Consider the following 20,651-nt stretch of genomic DNA (forward strand, 5'->3'; position numbering starts at 1 on the left):
GAAGTTGGCTTCCCATATTTCCTTTAAATTTTAGAACTCTTCTCTCCAACCCCATCACTTAGATTTATTAGTTGGCATTCTTCTATAAGGGAGAACATTTCCTTCTCCCCTATATACTTATTCATTCATTTATTTACTTATAGCAGTATGAATTCATGAATTCTTAGTTTATTCCGTGGCTTAAAATCCCTTCTTAGTTATTTTGAAATGTTTAGTCATAATGTATCACGTCCAGTAATTCAGAAGAATTCGAGTTCTGTTCAACTGCTCTTTAAAAGAAATCCGTTATACAATGTGAATTGTTAACTTACTTTATAGCTTCAAAAGTAATATTTGGGGGCGTGTGTTTGCAAAGAGCCCACTTTGGGCCTTTGGCGACATCCTAGGAGTGGCAGACCTCTGCCATCGGCCGGTGGCCTGCATCACAGGCCGCGCTGTTTAGTCTGCCAGCCTCCGGGATGCCAGCCCCGCGATGAGTCGGCGGCAGCGAGCACCTCCCTCCGGGAACCGCTCTGGGGGCGGGCGGAGGGGGCGGGGAGCGGCCAGCGTCGCGTCCTGGGGCCGCCCCGCCGCCTCCCTCTCTGCAGGCTGGGCTGAGGCTCCAAACGGAAACCGAGAGGGCCAAGCCCAACCGGTAATGCAAACATCCCCCAAACCCGGCTGAAGTCTCTGGGCCCGGAAGCCGGACGCGGAGTGAGTACTGATTTCGGCTGTTTCCCAGGCGGGCAGCCCGCGCTGCCTTCGCGCCGGCCCTGCGCGTCCCAGGCTCGGACCCTGCCACGGCTCCCAGACTTGGACGTACGCTCTCACCCGTCTCTTGCCCTTGAGGATCCATTTCCTTCCAAACGGGTTCTAAGTTCACTTGTGTTACTAGTCAACCCCTCCTCCCTGTCGGCGCCACTGTTACTGGCTTCTGGGCTGGGAATGTGTCTGGTGATCGCACACGGTAGGGTTACAAAACCAGGAGTTTGTGTGATCCGGAGAAAGTGCTGAAAGAAGAAAAGCAGGAGCTCTGTTGATTTGGTTTGGCACTTTAATCTCTAGGGTTAGACCCGATCTTCTCCCGTAGCCCTGCCCCCTCCACTGTGATGACCTCCGTTTTAAAGAATGCCCCTCACTGTGTAAAACCTCTCTGTTTACCTGATACATGCTGGGTGTGGTGTGGCAAATGTGACATGTTTTGGTTCTATGAGACTGTGGTCGGATGACATCTCTGAGGAGTACTTTGTACCTGTCTTTCAAGAATGGAAATGTTTTCATGGAGATTTGACGATCTTTTATGTATTGTTAGGGTCCTAGCATTCCTCAGTTATAAACGGGTAAGAGGCAAGTTCTTTATACCCATTTTACAGCTTGAGAAAACGAGGCAGAGTTTAAGAAGCTTCCTTAAAGGGCTGGACCTTGGGGCCTCTGATGAGCCCTCTAGGAACCCACCTATACCTACATCAGAGGAAGGGAAATGCTTAATCAGCAGCTCTGGAAAGTTCCTGATATATGAGATGTTTTCTAGAGAGAAAACCTCTGCATTGCAGCGAAGGTCAATAAGGAGTGGCATCTACTGTTCAAAAGGGTAAAGTTTATTTTCTAATGAGTAACTTAAAGAGTGCCTCTTCCTGACATTTTGTTTGTGGGCACTGAATTTAACTTTTGCACACTGATTTTTCAGTATCTAAAGGATATTTGTCGCTGGGAATGCTGCCTGGCTTCTAGGAGACAGTATAAGATTAAAACAAAGTAGTGACGTTTAGCAAAATCATGCCGAGCTATCAAAGGCTGCATCTGCTGACTGATGGAGAAGGGGTAGGTGGCCAATAGCAGTAAGGATGGAGCAGGAATCCTGGTGCATGCAGCAAGGACCCTTGGTGACTATTATAAAAAAGTGAGCTTCACAGACCGCATGACAGTGTTTATGAAGCAGTGCATTCAAGTATAAATGTTGGTTTTGGTTCAGTTCACATGCTTTGAGAGAGGATTCCCACTGCAGAGAGGAGTTGATTATAGTACAGTATTAGTGGTACGTTCAGTTTCTTGATGGTTCCATGAATTGGCTGAGTATAATTCTTCTCTCATAATGAAAATTTAAAAGGTATCATGTAAAATAGCAGTTTGAAAGAGCGAAACAAACAAAATTAAGAAAATATGTGGAATTAATTTGAACTAACTTTTAAAAATCAGTCAAATATTTGTGTTCCTATTCATTGTTTATAATAACAATTATATCTTTAATGCATCACCACTTCTTAGGTAGGACTATTTACTTTTCCCAAAATATGAACCATCTAATTGTTCAGTCCTGTTTAAATAAAAAGCCCACAGCCTATGTTCTCCTGTATACATAGATGTCTTTGTATCTTTTCTTTCATTATACCTCAGAGTGCCCTCATTTTGAAGACTATATGAATCTGGAATATGTGTTTTAGCATCAATGTGCCTGGCCTCATAAGAGGAACATATTTTATCCTATAGTTTTTGATATATTGAATTAATAATCTGCATACTGGGAAAGTACAATGGGTCTTCAAAAACAATTGTGTTTTATTTTTTTCTCTGTGAATAGCTTTTAACTTAAAAATGTCAGCTACCCAGTGTTTCTCAACAGAGTACTAATGGCATTTGGGTTGACGATTCTTAGTTGGGCAGGGCTGTCTTGTTCCCACTGAATGCCAGAGCATGACAAAAACACTCTCTCTCTCACATGTCTTAAAATACCCTGTAGTTGGGTGCTGCTTCCCCTGGTTGAGAACAATTCGTACACTATTTTTATGGTAAGCCATATAAATACTCAGTCCCATTATTTCCAATTTTTAAGGCACTTTACAGTATCCCTTAAGACATGTTGACTTCTGAGCAAGTCCATATATTTGGACGTTGGAGATTTGGGTGGAGGCTATGTGTAATCCTATTGCTGGTAAAATGTCACTCTTACCCTTGTACCCTTCTGTCCACATTAGGCAATAATAATAGCTTATTAGCAAGTGACTTTAATAGGTTTCAGAAAAAAGAACAGATCAGCACAATCTGTATTAGATCTGAGTATTAATAGTTATAGCTACATTTACTGACAATTACTGGGTTCTAGGCATATGTTGAACACTTTACATGATGTGATGATGATTCAGTGATGAAGTAGATACCCTTATTATGCCCATTTTTCAGATTAAGAAAGTAAGAGCCTGATCTCTTAACCATTGCACTGTATTGTTTCTCAGGACATGTTGAACAGCTCTCCATAAAATACTTTCCAAAAAATGAGTTTTAGTGGGTGAAGTTAACACACACTAAAGTCTCGTTTGGTTACATAGTCTCATTTGGCTACCTTTGGTTACTTCTGGTTACCTTTGTTCTTAGAATACCAGCTTTTCACTATACTGTGAGCCCTTTGAAGACAGGATCCACATCTTTGGATCCCCATCGCGTCTACCACGGTGCCTTCCACATAGTAATTTCTCAACAAATATTTATTGAATTGAAAAAGAATATTGGTTTTATCTTAATATGAACAGAGCCTTAAGATACCACTGCACTAGTTTAGAAATTTATCCTGGGTAGGCAGAAAAACTAAAATAATATTCATTTTTGTTCTCTAGAATTTATAAGTAGAGTTTTTGGAACTTATCTGTTTGTCCTTTAGCTAAAGATTAAAGAGTAGATAATCAAAATGATCAGTAATGAACTCCTTTTTTTTTTTAACTTCTACAATGGCCGGACATGGTGCTAGGAATACAGAAGTGAAGTATGGTCCATATAACAAATATAAAAACACAGTGTAAAAAGTGCTAAAAAGCATTGCTATCAAGGTGCTATGAAAGCACAGTGGAAGGTTGAGGGAAGGGGGCTGAGGTTAAGCTTGGCCCTGTTTTTCTGGGAATAAACATTAGGAATACGAGTCCCTTAAAGCAGATCTGCAGCCAGTCAGTTGGATGCAGGACTCTTCAGAGGTCTGAACACATCCAACTTCCCAAGCGTTGGCTCTCCTCATTCAGTATTTTCTTAATCCCAGCTTTCCAGACTTGCCCCTAACTACCAGTAGAGGTACTATGTTCTCCCCCTGTATACTTTTCTGTGTGCTGTTATGTAGGACAGAGAGTTCTGATTCATTCTAGGGCTCTCTTATGAGATGTTCTTGACAACTGTCCCTTGTAGACAAACCGGATTTCCATCTGGTGTCAGCTATACCTGAGGTTTCCATTTGTCCTGCGCCCTACACAGTTGAACTGGAGACCCCACAGCTGACTGAGTCTGTGTTGTCTGTCTTCCAAGCCAGCTTTGAGGGTCACAAGTTTCTGCTGCTCATCTTCCTGTTTCTTTCTTCACCACCCAACCTAAGGTGCAGGGGAGGGCAGACAAGCTCATCAACAGAATAACCTGCCCCTGGATTCCAGACACTTATCTCTAAGGACACATTGTCTCAATTTAGTTTATTTCGCATTTGGCAGCTGCCACTCTGTGGGTACATATCCTTAGCAAGACAAGGAGAACCTCAGATGCCTATCTACTCACCTTTTATCATTTTTACTGACTCCTTCCTCAGGAATAGTTGGCATACATTAGTTACAAAGGTGCTGCTTGGTCCGTTTTGTTGGTAAGGTTTATTTCTTTTCCCACAGATCCCTTTGCAACACTTAAAAAAAAAACGAACACGGTTTTATTTGGGAGGATTTCTTATACGTTGGAAAGAGGATTTGGGTCTGCTTTGACTGATTAACCAAGTTAACTTTGTTAAACAGTTTTTTGTTTTTTCACATATTGCCAACACACTTATAATTATCGTCAGTTCTCTAGGCCCCATGGTACATACTGATCATAATGGCTAAGATATGGGTGAGTGGTGATGACACTGTGGCTTGTCATCATCAGAGTCCTGGAATATAAGGAGTTTCCCAGTGAGTCCTGCCGATGGACTACTGAGGAATGAGGAAGCTGACTGTAATCAAAGCAAGGCTTCCTTAATTGCACAGAACTGTGCTTTAACAGTTGGGGGTCTCTTTAGAAAAGAGAAGTTTCTTGGTTCTCAAATAGAAAATGCGGGCCAGTAGGATAATTCTAGACTAATCCATGGCCCTGGGGTGCTCCCAATCCTTGTCCTGGGGATGTACTGCACCCCCGTGGAATGCTCTAATTCAGTGTTTCACGATATGTAGTCTGGAGAGCATCTGCGTCAACTTCACCTGGGATACTTATTTAAAAATGGAGATTTCCCAAGCCCCATCTCAGACTTACCCAATCAGAATCACTGAGGAATCTATGGCTTAATAAGCTCTCGAGGTAAATCCTCACACCTGTTAAAGTTTGATGAGTTGCTCTAAGAAGTGAGTTGGGCTAGCCAGAGCCTATCTGTGAGCAGTCGTCTTCTGACCTTAGCAATGCAGTGAAATCTTGGTGAGAGCTGTAGCTACTCACAGGGGCTGAGACTTTTGAATCATACTGAGGGGCCCCCATGAACTGGCGTGATTGATGTTTATGGCCCTCTTTTTTTTTTTTTTTTTTTTTTCCGGTACGCGGGCCTCTCACTGTTGTGGCCTCTCCCGTTGCGGAGCACAGGCTCCGGACGTGCAGGCTCAGCGGCCATGGCTCACGGGCCCAGCCGCTCCGCGGCATGTGGGATCTTCCCGGACCGGGGCACGAACCCGTGTCCCCTGCATCAGCAGGCGGACTCAACCACTGCGCCACCAGGGAAGCCCTATGGCCCTCTTCTGGAGCCCAAGAAAGGGCCTGGACCACTCCCATTTCACTCAAAGTTGCTATAAGAGATTGAGTCCCGTTTAGTGTGCAGGCATACTCTTTGGACTCTATAATGGATTAAGGTCCCCTGCACAAGTGACCTCAGTATAAAGACCTAGATGAGACCTTGGCGCCTCCAGAGATGCCCAGAATAGAGTTGTTGCGGGAGAACACTGTTCCTACAGAGAAACCAGGGGCTTAGTCTCCTGCATATTGTTTCTTTATTAGCTGCACTAAGGGTGGCCAGACAAAGGAGCAAAGAATAAAATTATTTGTATGTTTTTCAGTTGTATAAGCCTTTTCTGTTTCCTCCTTATCGTGAAAATAGGAAATTGTGTTTATATCCAACAGGGCAAACAAGATCCTCTTACATAACGCCATTACCATGGCTTGTCATCATCAGAGTCCTGGAATATAAATATCCTCATGCTTTTAGACATGCATCTTTTCATAATATTTTATTTACAAAGACGTATCAGGTTCAGAGGCCTTGGTCTACAGCAGGGAGTTGAAACTTGTTGACAGAATTTTCATCTTCCAGAATTCTCCACTTCTCTTTCATATTCACCATCTCTTGATTTATCTCTTTATTTAATTAATGTTTTAATGTTAAATTTTATACAGTATTTCTTTGTGTCTGGAACAGAAGGGGGCTCTTGAATCAGAATTCAGATTAATTTTATTAAGCCTGCACAATGTATTTAAAATGTTTGAAAGCCTTTAGATGAGGAACACATGTTCTATTTTGTCATGAAGCCTCCTACTCCCTCTTCATGCCGGCCTGATACACTCATTCACATCCCCCAACGTATATTTTGATTTGAGTTTTAGACTCCTGATTTACAGAGATAGGCAAATATTATTTTTCTGAAAACTCAATAAATATTTTGAAAGTTGCACTTTTTTTTTTCTTCTTAAATCCTTGCAACTGAGCTATATACTAGGTGTGTGGATGTGTATAGCATTAAGAGTTTCTCTCGTGGTCCAGAATATCTGCCTATAAAATGACAGCACTGTTGGGCTTGGTGATGTCTACAGCATTCTATATTTTTCTGTTGTAAGAAAAGTGTGCACTACAGGCATAATCGCAAGTATCAAGTGTCCTCAGGGTTTAGGGTCACGAGACTGGTGAAGACAGATATTCTTGGGGTATTGCAGGACTGTCTTTTTAGGGAACATATAGGCTCTTTAGTAACCTGGGCTGGCAGTTTCAGCACCAAAAATCTTTCTTTCAAAACCAGCTGGAAAGTACTTTTGAAAAGTAACTTTGTGAATCTATCCTATTATCTAATGCATTCTAGTACCTTTCTTTTGACCAAATGAAAGCAGGAAGAGGCTGTTTGTCATCAGAAGGAAAGTGCCGGTGGATAACAATAGACCCTAGAAAAGAGTGGTCATTTCACCCACCCCCTATAAAGCCATCTTGTTTAAAACAACCTAAAGCAGTCATTCTCCATGTGAAGGAGTTTGAGAATCACTTGGTGGGGTTGGGGGGGGCTTACAGCTTTTTAAGCTGTAATCCTTGCTCCCTCTTCCTCCTGCCCTTTCCCTTTTGTAAGTTTCTAAGTGTCCGTTGCTGCCCTCCCCTGATCCCCACACACTGGCTATGAGTGATTCTGTTCCTGGGCCCAAAACCACTGAGCTAAGGTGTTAATGCTCGGCCAGTCACATTGTCCAATAGCTTGGCATAACATTCGTTGCCTGTAATCATTATGTACAATTTTAGTATAAAGTAATTAAATATGTATGAATTTTTAATTTAATTAAATATTAATTAAATGTGTATGAATATCCTGCATATTTTGCGTATAGTTTCACTGATTAGAATTAGTGATCATTTTTTTCCCTAGCAATATTATAAAATTATATCGTCTTCCATGTGATTTCCTACTCTAATCTTGAGTTTTAAATCAATTAATTAGTTGATTATTAATTGTTTGGAATTTTAGCCATAAAGGATACACATCACTAAGAAACAATGTACCCCCTTGCTGAATATCTAGAGATTAACAAGGAAAGGCTAACTTCTTTTGGTTGTTGAGTTTGAGCCTTCCCTTGGTTTTGAGAATCTTTTTAATTATTGTGGTAATGGGTGCTGAATATTCTCAATGCTCTTGTGGTAGGCCAGGATTCCTAGCCTTGCAAATGAGAATTGTTTCCTTCTCCAGTCCTCTGACAATTATATTCTTACACCTCTTCACATGTTTCCAAAGACTGAATGTGATGAACACTGATCTACATATTTGCAATTAAAATCTTGGCAAGGGCTTCCCTGTTGGCGCAGTGGTTGAGAGTCCGCCTGCCGATGCAGGAGACACAGGTTCGTGCCCCAGACTGGGAAGATCCCACATGCCATGGAGCGGCTAGGCCCGTGAGCCATGGCTGCTGAGCCTGCGCGTCTGGAGCCTGTGCTCCGCAACGGGAGAGGCCACAGCAGTGAGAGGCCCGCGTACCACAAAAAAAAAAAAAAAAAAAATCTTGGCAAAATACCCTGATTGATTTCCAGTTGAACCAGTGATAAACCATATACCATATCTTTTCTGCTTGTGTATAACTTCTCTACCTTCTACTGATCAATGAACTGAAGATTTGGTTACTATTCAAAATGGAAAGACAACCAATAGGAAACAAAAGACGTTCTAGCTAGTTCTGATAATCTGAAAATAATTCTGGAAAGCTGTAGGAGAGGGGTTAGGTCCAGCAGTATGTATGTAGTTTGGAGAAGCTCTCCAGGATCTAGATAAATGAAAATAAGTGGAAAGAAGAAAAAGAAACCAACCATTTATTAATTTGTTAAATAACTACTATGTTAGTGATTTACATAGGATTTCATTTAATCCTCTTAAGAGTTGCATATTTTGCAAATGGGTAAGTGGGTATTAGGACAAGTTTTAAAATGAGAAGACTAAGGCCCAGAGAGATTAAATAACTTACCCTGGGTCACACAGATAGCAAGATTCTATTTGATTCTAGTGCTCTTTTCAGTAGACCAGTCTTATAAAATCCTAGACTCAGTAGGTTATATCCAGGCAGTTTAAATAACCAAGAGAGGAATTTGTATCTAAATTCAGAAAGCACTAGAAATTAATATTGTGCCCTCTATTATTATGCTCAATATCTTAATGCTGTTGAAATTCTCTCTGATGAATGAAATTTCCTGCTTCTGTGAGTATTGTACACTGATTGGAATTAGCAAATAAGAGTTTTGTTGAGAGAGTTTCTTTAGATGTCTTAATAAGCGGTAGAGAAGGGATGAATTAGACATCTTTGAATATGGTGAAATTTTTAAAGAGCAGGATTAAATTACATAGCAAAAAACTCCCTTATAGTGTAGGAATACAGTTGCTTAGACTGAAGGATAAGCAGCACTGTTCATATTTTTACATCAATTTCAAATGAAGCCTATTTTAAAATCAATTCTCCTATTCTATTGAATTTTTATTTTAGGTAAAAGTGGGATGAAATGTGGTAGAAGGTATTATGATTATTTCCACTTTACAGATGAGGAAACTGAGGCACAGAGCACTTAGGGAATTTGCTCGAGGTCATACAGCTGGTAGCAGAGCTGGAATTCAAACTCAACTGGTCTGGCTCCACAGCCATTCTCCTAACTACATAACATCACCTCTTTAATATTTGCAAAGATTAAGCTTGCTGTTAATGTACATTTGTGAATTTGTTTTTCCTATCTGGTTTCCAGAACGACGTTTTATTGCACCCCAAGTTTTCATTTTGGTTATTTGGAAAGCATCTTGGAGAAGGGAACTTTGTAATAATTCCTGTCATTTAAGCCTTCTTATTAAGAACATGCTTCACTGAGAAGCCAGCTGCAATAACAGTCACGTGACAGGCTCATCTCTCAGCCGCCACACAATTGGCTGTATGCCAGTATTTCCTCATATGTGCCCTCTCAGTTTCGTTGAGACACTTTGAGTCTGTCATCCCTGTAGAGACTGAGGCTGGCAGTTGGTCTTATAACACAACGACCCATAAAACTTCTCATTTCTCTCACACTCTGTTAGGTCTGTGCCTAAGGAATGAATTTGAAAGCACTGTGGAAAACAAGCTGAAAGGCTCTGAGGCAACTGTTCAGCAGAGCTCAGAATTTTTTATTCTTATACAATAATCATATCTTCAGTAACCATGTATGCTTTAGATGTGCTCATAATCTTTTAGGATAAACAAGCCATGCATTTCAATCAAAACAAAAATTCATAATGTAAAATAGTGTTGCCCTTTCTCTTTAAGATAAACAACATGCGTGTGTAACTTCTCAAAGCAGTCGGTGGTCACCACAGAAGTGCTCCACCATTCTGAGACTGAGGAGAACTTTTGAGGCTGTTGATATTTGTAAAATAATACAGATCACTTTTGTTTACTGACTTACCATGGGCCAGGCTTTATAAACACACCCTCATTAACTCCTCACTACCATCTTATGAGGTAGGTGTCATCTTTATACCCATTTAACAAATAAAAAACACAAGTTTGGAAAGCTTAAGCAGCTTGCTTGAAGTTGCACAGCTAGAATGAGACCCCAGGTCCATGGGACTCCAGAGGCTATACTCCTGTGTTTCCCATTTGAACATCTATCATTGGGTACATTATTTAATAAGCTTTACATATTTATAGCATATCCTATTAGAGTTGCAGAACAACAGAGTTCTCAAGCCTGACAGTTTACAGGTGAGGAAACTGTGTTCTAGAGAGGTTAAGACTTAAGTTCAAAGAGCTTGTTATGGGCTGTCTTCCTCATTGTTCATTATATGGCTTCTAATCTGCTGAAACTGCGTGACTCACAGGCTTAAGAAGATCCTAGAGGCACAAACCTTTACTAGGGGAGGGGCCACAAGAGGAAAGTAGGCTGTCTTTTCTGGGTCTAACTTCTCTGCTTTGTCTTGGGCAGCCAAATTCAGACATAGCTGGAATTATTTCATGCATCAAGGAAAGCAACCAGAATCCCTAGAGGCATGGACGCAAGTTAAAAAATAAATAAAAGCTGCATTTCTACTCTTTGATGACTAATCCAGGCTGCGTGGCTTGTTCTCTTCCTTGCTTACAAAATAATCATCCCGGGGCAGAGAGGGGGAAAGGGGGAAAAGTGGAGTTCACAAAGCAATGAAAATGAAACAATTGTTTTACAGTACTGGAAGTTCAGCTTCATGCGTTTTGTGGATTTTTTCTAAGCACTTGGGGTGGTCCTGTGTTAGACCTCATAATCAGGCACTCACAAGGTGTGGCCAAATGTTCTAAGGTCTCTCTGGCTCTTGGATTGCCATCACAGATCAACTGTGACTACTGTCCCAGTTGCCAGGCAACATATGGATGTTTATTTTGAGGTCTGCCCACAGGGTTGCATCAGAGACCAAAGCTGCGTGTGCTCTCCACTTCCCAGAGCAAGTAGAGCTCAGGCATTCTATTTTTATCATAATATATTATTAAGATAATATATCTTAATATATTTTAATTATATTTAATTAAGATAATTAAATATGTTTTTAAATATATTTAAATATATTTAAATCTTTAATGTAATATATTTAAATATATTTATTTTTATATTATTTTAATATAGTTCATGAATGTATAGCATACTCAGTTGAGATAGAATCATATTCTGTTCCCCCAGGCAGTGTTCAGTTTGCCTCATTTTGCCATGTTCTACTTCATCCAACTGGTTGTACTCTGGACTGATTATCTCTGGTACTTTCCCACTTCTAAGTCTTGCTCGATCTGTTCTGCTCCCCTGGAATGACTACCCCATCTCGGGCTCCAACTCCATGTTTTGTAAAACTAAAGTCTTTTATTTTACTTTTTGAAAGTAGGGGAGTCAACTTGTTATAGCAAAAAGTTCGTGGGCATTATTGTCAATGTCTGCGTTCAGATCCAAGCTCTACAACTTCTTAACTGTGAGATCTTAGATAAGTTACCTAACTTCTCTGAGCCTCAGTTTTCTCGTTTATAAAATGCAGATAATAATGATTAAGTCCTAGGATTTTATAAAGATATATTGAAATCAGATGCCCAAAGCCCCTGCCACAGTTCCTGGCATATGGAAGATTCTATAGTCCTCACCTACCTCCCCATCACACTGCAATTAATACTAAGTAAATTGTTCCCACCTCCTCTGTGAAGTTTTTCCTAGCCACCTTCAAACCCACACCTCAGAAATAGTCTCCCTCTTCTGATCTCTTATAACTTCATATTGTACTTAAGATCCTATCACAATTGACCTGCTCTTATATTACATACATGCTAAGATGTAAGTTGGTGCCCTAATTAGATCTGCTGGCACAAAGCCATGTTCTCCCTGAAAGAGATGGTTCAACTTCATTCAGAGATGACCCATTTCATCAGAATCATGTTTTTTGTTACGATTAAATACTATACTTTGTTAGGTGACTGAATTGCAGTTCTCTTTAGAAGCACCATTATTATTTTAAATAATTAAAGGCATTGCGAGACAAGACGGTATGTCATGGTGTGACTGTGTGGCAAACAATAGAAAGAGCTAAGCACCTGAATAGTCATCTCCTAAAGTGAATAATCCATCACTGTAAACCTGTTCTCACTGGGTCCCTGAATGGTGTTTGTGAAGAATGTCAGTGCTTTCTTTAGAAAGCCCCTCATTAGCCATCTATTGTTTGTTCCAGGTGTCTTACAGGAAGCAGCTCAGGGATTTTTTTGTGTATATGCGTTTTTTTAAAGTTATACAACCACTGGGTAATGACAATAAAGATGTAAAAGACTAGATGTTTATGTTTTCCTAACCAGTTTTCTGACCTGTGCTTTGGACAAAATTTCTGATGATTGAATAAAACTCATATAATGTTGCTTTTGAGCCATCAGATAATACTCATGTTTATTCATGTACAAATGTATACATTTATTTATTTAACACATACTTGTTAAGCAACTACTGTGTGCGATGCTTGGGTACGTGCAGCAGCTGAGACAGGCATGGTCCCTGCCCTCATGGAGTTCAGGTTTGGGTCTGTCTGACAGATACTGTGAAGAAAGAACTTTAAAAAAACCCCATGATTTCTTTTCTTTCATTTTTGGGATGTGTTATTAAGATAAGAATCTCATTATGGTTCAGAAGCAAATTATACATTTCTCTCTTATGCATCTAGCAGAGCTAACTTTAAAAGTTAAAAATCAGTTAACTTGATTTAGATTTGTCAGAACTTCTTAATTAAAAAAAATTTTAATATTTGTTTTGTGCTTTGCCCAGATTGCCCTAATATTTGGTACGTAATTGACTCTCGCAATAGCCCTGTGGGGTGCATGGTATTTCCACATGGGAAGCCAGATGCTCTTCAGGTTTAATCGACTTACCTGTGGACTCATCATCACTAAAAAGCTATCAGACTGAACCTTTCTTCTGATTTATTAATTATAGTCTTGATTCTAGCTTTTTTAAAAAAAGAACCAAGGTATTAAAACTATACTTCATTCTTTGTTTAAATGAAACTTTAGTTGACAATTAGAAAATGGAAACAAATATTGGAATCAACAGTGATTTTTGAGCTCCTCTCTGCTATTAAACACTGTGGTAGGCACTGTGGAGAATAGAAATGAACGCTGCCTCTTGATCAATTTACAGCTTCATTGATAAGACGTGACATACACTTAGAAAAGACTCAGTAACCCTCAACAGCATATATGATTAAGTGTTCAAGAGAGACGTACAAACATATGAGAGCTGAGAAGGTAATAGGAGCTAAAGCAGATACAGGTGTTATATCTTGAGCTAAATCTTCAAGGGGGAGTGTAGGAGCTGTCTGAGCAGGGAAAGGCTTCCTCAGCCGTGGGGATGACAAGAAATGCTTCCTCAGCGGTGGATGGGAGCATGATGGTGATGATAATACCGACTAGCATTTGTCCAGCACTTACCACTTGCCAAGCGCTGTTGTAATGGGTTCATGTCATCAACTTATCCTTAAAACAACCCTATAAGGTAAGAATTGTTACTATTCTCATTTTATAGATGAGGACACTGAGGCACAGAGAGGTTAAGTAACTTGCTCGAGGTTGCACATGAATTCAGTGCTAGCTGGAATTCCACCAGTCTTGAGTCCAGAGCTGCCTCTCACTCTCTTAACCAGTGAGTTATGCTGCCCGATGAGGTTCTCCTGAGACAGAAAGGACAGCATCCTGGGAGGTGGGGAGACATGGTGTGGGGCATAGCAAGAGACGTAGTGGAATGAGGAGATTAGGTCAAATATGGAAAGTCTTAAGGTTCAGGCAGAAGACATTGGACCTTATCTAGGACAGTGAGAAAGCACTGAGAGTTTAGTATTTCATCAGAGTGGGAACATGGTATGCATTTATTTCAGGTAAATTAGGCAGGGATAGAAAGGATTGGGAGCTAGAAGTGGGGGTGGGGATGGGGGTGGGAGAGAACAAGGCATGGAAACTATTAGAAAGGCCTTGATGTAATCCAGGTGTGAGAGATACCTGATTAGACCAGGGAAAGTGTGGGCAGGGAAAGAAATTAAAAGGATGGAATGGTAATGAGGACTTGGAGGCAGACTCCAAGCAATTCAGCGGCAGATGAGTTTCCCTGAATTACGTCATTTGGCCCTTACAGCAACTCCAGAGGCAGGTGGTATTATTCCCATTTTGATGAGTTTGAAGACTTCTGGGAGGATAATTAATGTGAATGAATAAGTGCTGGAGTAGGCATTTGAGGCTGCATCTGACTTTCTTGGCTTCCTCCCTTTAAGGTAAAATAATGTTGTCTGGTAATAAAGTAGGGCTGCTGATAAAGTATGGAGAACTGTTCACATAGTAAATGATATTTAAAGTCAAGGGTGGGGGGGGGAAGAGTGACTTCCCTGGTGGCGCAGTGGTTAAGAATTCGCCTGCCAATGCAGGGGACACGGGTTCGAGCCCTGGTCTGGGAAGATCCCACATGCCACGGAGCAACTAAACCTGTGCACCACAACTACTGAAGCCGGTGCACCTAGAGCCCCTGCTCTGCAACAAGAGGAGCCACTGCAATGAGAAGCCCGCGCACTGCAACAAAGAGTAGCCCCCACGCACAGCAAGGAAGACCCAACGCAGCCAAAAGTAAATAGATAAATAAATGTATTAAAAAAATAATAAAGTCATGGGGAGAAATCAACTCTCCGAGGATGTAGTAATATAACAGAGAAGGCAGAGGGTTTGTGACTAAATATTAAAGAACGCAGAGAAGAATGGAGCAAGTGGAAAAGACTTCCAGAAGGAAACAGGTCAGAGGGCTGGGGATTGGACCTGGAGCTCCCTGTGTCACAGCAGCCCTGGGGAAGAGGATGGTCAGTGATTCAGAATGAAACTGCGGATGGATTATCAGGTGGAAAAGGGCAGCACGTACGTGGGCTGGCATTCTCAGTAACCCTCCACAAACAAAGGCAGCTGGGGTGTGTGAAGGGTGACTGGTGCTGCCGGTGGGAGGCTGTGGGAACGCTGGCAGTGAGAGGTGGGGAGAGGAAGCAAGGTATGGGGTGAGGGGCAGCCGTTGACTCATCTGCTGGGTGCACTCTGGGTGCACTTTCTGAACTGAGCTGGGGCAAGGAGGGAGATCAAAGTGAGGCTGAGTGACTGGAGGGGAGGATTCCCATGAACCAGCAGACAGTGCCTGGAAGGAAGCTGATTGTCTTTTGCAAGCCCAAGCAAGTGAAAAGACTCTATGACGTGGGAGACAGAGGTAAGGAGCCGAGGGAATGACTTTTTCATCAGCCAGATTTAATGGCAGTAGAATGGATGAGTAAGCCCTCTAGGACCCCGCCCCATCTGAAGAAGCCCTTGGGTCCAGCCAGGACCTGTGGGCGAGCTCACAACCCTCTCCACTCACATCCAGCGTCACAGGATCGTTGGGTTGGTCCTAGGTCTTGCTTCTCTTCTCGTGCAGCCTCACTAGGCATCCTGCAGAATCAAGGGAAAGCCTTGGAGAGAAACCTGCCGTGAGTAAGAGTGGGGGTGAGCAGATTAGTGTACCCAACAGACAGCTCTTTTAAAGGGACCCAATGTGGTGGAGGAGACACTTCATGCCGCAATTAGGTCATTACTTACCTGTATATGGTACTGTAAGTGAGCGGGGATTGGTGAAGGCGGATGGATGCCCACTTAGGATTGCAGTGGTTTGGAAGTTACAATCCAGGGCTGGCGCTAGTGAGATACACCTGAAAGGAAGGGCATGTAAGATTCAGATATTTGGGGAAGAGAAGCATCCCAACCAGTGGCACTTATGTGAAAAAAAACATAAAGGGGGAGGCGAGAGAGCTGTGCTCTGAGAAAGGGATGGGCTGGCTGCCTGGAGCAGATGTTCGGTGCTCGGAGATGCAGTGGGATTGGAGACTAGCGGTCTTTAAAGGCAAGAGAAAGGATTTCTGTGTGATACAGTGGGTAACAGGAGTCATCATCGCTGGCTCTAGTTTAGAGGGAGGCATGTGCATGGGAGTGACATGTGCGAAGACTAGTGTAGCCAGAACGGGTGAGAGAGCTAAAAGGCTGTAGTATGGGAGACCTTTGCAAAATATATGTGAAAAAGGAAAGCAGTTTCCATTTTTCAAGGGTCTTAAAAGCATACCATCTCCCCCTCATATCTCTAATCACTTCCTGCAGTAAACTCCAAAATTCTTATTGTAGCAAGTAAACAAAGTTAAAGAGGTTTTTGTTGACTAAAGAAGCCAGAACGTAACGTGCCATACTGGATAAGTACAGGATTAAATATTAATTTTTTCTAGGCTGCAATTACTTTCTTTTATCGATATTGCTTTGTTTTAATGAGATTTGACAACATAGTAAGATTACTTCAGGTGGACCTACAACTGACTTAGAACCAAAACATTTCTTCGGTCACCTAGGATTTTCTTCATACCTGTTAGAGCACTTAAGTTGTAACTAAACCTGCTTGATGTCTGTTTATTGTGCTGGACTGTGAACTCTTTCAAGGCTGTGACAGTGACTTATTCATTGTGTATCCTCAGCCCCAGGCTCATTGCTTTTTAAACAACAATTGTTGAGTGGGTGGGTGGAAAGTAATTATATTAAAGTACTTTTTCTCTGTTCTTTGTTACTCTGATTTATGCCTTAATTTAAGATTATAAATGATTCATAATACTCTGGATGTCAAGAGATTTGCACGGGTCATTTAGGAAGGAGAGTATTGTTATGGCCGCACTTTAGTCTGGTATACAGTCCTAATTCCATAGAGAGATTTTGGTATATGAGCACTGATGTTGCTTTAAAACTGGCTATGCCTTGATGTTAGGACCAGCTGAGTGGTTGGTCCTGCAGCAGAGAGTCACTGGTTTAAAAGTCAGGGGGCCTGGCTCAGCCCTGGCACAGACAGCTCGGAGGGTCCTCCCCGCCTTCTGCCTGGGTGATGCCTGCTTATCCTTCAATCTCCACATTAACTGTCACTTCTTCAGCATCACCTGTCCTGACTGTCCCCTGAATTAGATCTGGTTGCCTAGTCTGTGTTCTCATGGGACCCTGTGATTTTCCTTTATAGCACTTATCACAAGTAATTACTAAAGTGGTTATTCTTTTTTTAAATCTATTTCATTGAAGTATAGTTGATTTACAAGGTTGTGTTAATTTCTGCTGTACAGTGAAGTGATTCAGTTATACATATGTATACACATTCTTTTTCATATCCTTTTCCATTATGGTTTATCACAGGATATTCAATATAGTTACCTGTGCTACACAGTAGGACCTTGTTGTTTATCCATCCTATATATAATAGTTTGCATCTGCTAATCTCCATCCCTCTCCCCCTTGGCAACCACAAATCTGTTCTCTATGTCTGTGAGTCTGTTTCCATTTCGTAGATAATTTCATTTGTGTCATATTTTAGATTCCACGTGTAAGTGATATCATATGGTATTTGCCTTTCTCTTTCTGACTTACTTCACTTAGTATGGTAATCTCTAGGTTCATCCATGTTGCTGTAAATGGCATTGTATGTGTGTGTGTGTGTGTGTGTGTGTGTATACATATATATATATATATATATATATATATATATATACATATACACCACATCTTCTTTATCCTTTCTTTTGTTGATGGACATTTAGGTTTTTGTCATGTCTGGCTATTGTAAATTGTGCTGCTATGAACATAGGGGTGCATGTGTCTTTTTGAATTATAGTTTTGTCCACATATATGCCCAGGAGTGGGATTGAAGTGGTTAGTCTATTAATGTCATCTCTGACCAGACTGTAACTTTCACAAGGTCAGAGACAGGTCTGTCGGTTTCCCATCAGCTAACACAGTACTTGACACAAACTATGTTCTGGATAAATACTTAGGGAGCCAGTGAACTGTGGTAAACTTTGATGAATCACTTAATCTTTATAAGATACCATTTTCTTCATCTGTTTAAAGCCTACATATTCAAAGTTTTTCTCTAAGCTTCTTCAAAGATTTATGGGTTAACTCTTCAAAATTCTTAAATTATAAGTTATTCACACCTATGATTAGAAAGTCAAACCATGTAGAAGATTTAAATTGAAAGTGTATATAATCCCCTAGTAGGCGTAACAAATAGTAAACTTTCCTTGTCTTTACAAATAAAATGAAAATTGAACACACTACACTTAGCCAGAGTTGAACCAGCCCATAACAGGGTGGGATTATTTTCCTCATTTCCAGCCCCCATGAAGTGGCTTTCCTATTTTAGTTTCAAAATGTTTAGTGTCTTAGTGATGGGATAAAACTTTCACAGAGGAATCTATGCTGAGAACAGGTGTGGCCAAGGCCTTCAGCTAATTTCCCATTAGAGCCCGCTCCATGCTTATTTATAGGCATTCCATGGAGATTTTGCTGTCCTTGGTGAGCCTTTGAAAGTCTTCTTTCTAGGATTTAAGGATCCCTTCCAGCTATTGCTTAATAAAGCAGTAAGGCAGATTGGAAAACCCAAGGCTATGTAATTTCAGGAATGTTTTTAATAAACTTGGATGTTTAGAAAATAAATGAATGTTCACCCGAAGATTTGCATCTTAAAAAGAACCTTTGTGTGGAGTGTTTGTCTTGGGTGGTTTTAGATGGCTGAGGGAAATCACTGAAGGAGTGGGATGTAGCTAAGTGGAACTTCTTGAGTTTGAATGGACCTTTGTACAACCAATTCTACTTGTGGAAAGACAGAATTGTATAGATATGGGTATGTTAATCCCCACAAATTAAAAAAAATTCTCCAGGAAAAATGAATATTCACATATTTGTCCATTAATTTGATGAGGGAAATCTACTTTGGTACATCTTCCAGTTCTTTATCCTGAAGAGAATGTGAGAGAGACAGCACATGCCTGCCACAGTGACAAGGTGTGTGTGTGTGTGTGTGTGTTTTGGGGTGGGAGGGTGCTCAGGAATAGTTAAGTTCATATGACTATGTTTGAAAAGTCAGTATACTAAAGCTTTGGGCTTTTATCTGTAAAATGTGGCAATTTAACTCTAAGCACCAACATGCTCCACATTAAATGAGGTCGGTGGGGAAAGTGATCATGTTCATGGGCCATGGGTTATAGTGGGTTCATGCAGTCACCTTGAGTGTGGTGTGTCGAGGTAGGGGAGCTGGGGCACCAGCAGGGATGGGTCCATCCTGCCCGGGGACTGAGCTTCTTAAGTGGCTCAGGGCCAGGCATCAGGGGATGGGGCTCTGGGTGCTGCTGGCAGGGAGCAACTGTTTACTGACAGCCAGTTACTTAAGAAGACAGCTGGTGCCAGATGGAATCCCTGGGCTCTAAAACCTAATGGACTCAAATGTTAAGGAGGTTTAAATGAGCCTGAGTTGGAATTCACAAAGAATGTAATTGTGAATTTAATATTAACCAGTGTAATACAGGTTACTAGAGTACGTATTTCTCAGTACCATGCAAGTGTCCACATGCACATCCCCCTGCTTGGGTGATTAGATTGCAGGGGCTCACTCCACATCCCTAGGAAAGGTGTTTCTTGAATACTTCAGTTACCATTCATCACCTTTTGCCCTCCAGGGAGGAGCCTAGATGAGACAGATAATATAGCAATATCCCCTCTGCAACACCATCTCCCACCTTCTCTTCCTTACATGACGATTCTAATCTACCTGAGCCTATTTCCCAGAGCTATGCCTACTTGTCTATCTTACAATAGCTTAGGAATAATGCACTAGCAATTTAATGAACACCTACAATGTGCCAGGCATTTTACCCACATTATCGCAAATAATTACAACCCTGCAAAATAGACATTATAGGCCCCATTTTATATATTTGGAAAACTAAGACCCAAAGTCACAGAGCTAGTAATGGGCAAAGCTGGCATTTGAACAAAATTCTGTAAATTTCAAAGTCTATGTTCTTTCTGAAAATAATAAGCAATAATTAGAATAATATTTACTGAGTACTTAAATATCAGGCAGTAATAAACTTAGAAGGTAATTGTTACCTATGGAACAAAAATTGAGAAAGGGGAAACCAAAGATCAGAAAATTTAAGTAGCTTGCCCAAGATTATTTAGTAAGTAGCACACTCCAAATTTGAACCCATTTGATCTGGTTACAAAGGCTTTTTACCCACTGGGCAACACCACATACTGAACTTTTATGGGAGTGGTACTCTAGGTGAGGTAAAACCAAGGTAAAGAGTTAAGAGTAAGTATGGTTAAAAGGACCTGAAGGACAAAGAAGGTTGTAGGTTAACTATAATTAAACTTCTTATTTCTTTCCTGTCTAGGTGACAACTTCCTCTGCTTCAACCAGGAAGTCTTCCAGTATGAATCCCCCAGAAACCAAGGTATGGAGAATCTTCAATGGTCAACTTGGGTGAATGCCTTTCAGTTGATTATATGGTTAAGCAAAATGAATGTGGGCTGTTGACAGATGGGTTATGTGTCCTAGGAAACTTAGGCTATGGAAGTAAACGTTTTCTTCCTAATTAATGAGAGTCATTGGA

The 20,651-nt window shown here is 41.0% G+C and overlaps 1 protein-coding gene across 8 annotated transcripts in view; it reads left to right on the forward strand.

Moving 5' to 3' along the window:
* The window catches only part of CAST (calpastatin), a 123,256-nt gene that overhangs the window by 40,366 nt on the left and 62,239 nt on the right, over positions 1-20,651 (forward strand). For 6 of the 8 annotated variants that reach the window (XM_081231845.1, XM_081231844.1, XM_081231841.1 and 3 more), the window contains one exon: positions 20,433-20,492. In XM_081231845.1, coding sequence (XP_081087971.1) covers positions 20,433-20,492 — 60 coding nt within the window. Of the gene's footprint in view, positions 1-600; positions 694-20,432; positions 20,493-20,651 lie in introns of those variants that run through there. The other 2 variants (XM_081231847.1, XM_081231848.1) reach the window with 2 other exon arrangements.

The sequence above is a fragment of the Mesoplodon bidens genome (genome assembly GCF_964165515.1).
Source record: "Mesoplodon bidens genome assembly, chromosome: 4".
Taxonomy (NCBI): domain Eukaryota; kingdom Metazoa; phylum Chordata; class Mammalia; order Artiodactyla; family Ziphiidae; genus Mesoplodon; species Mesoplodon bidens.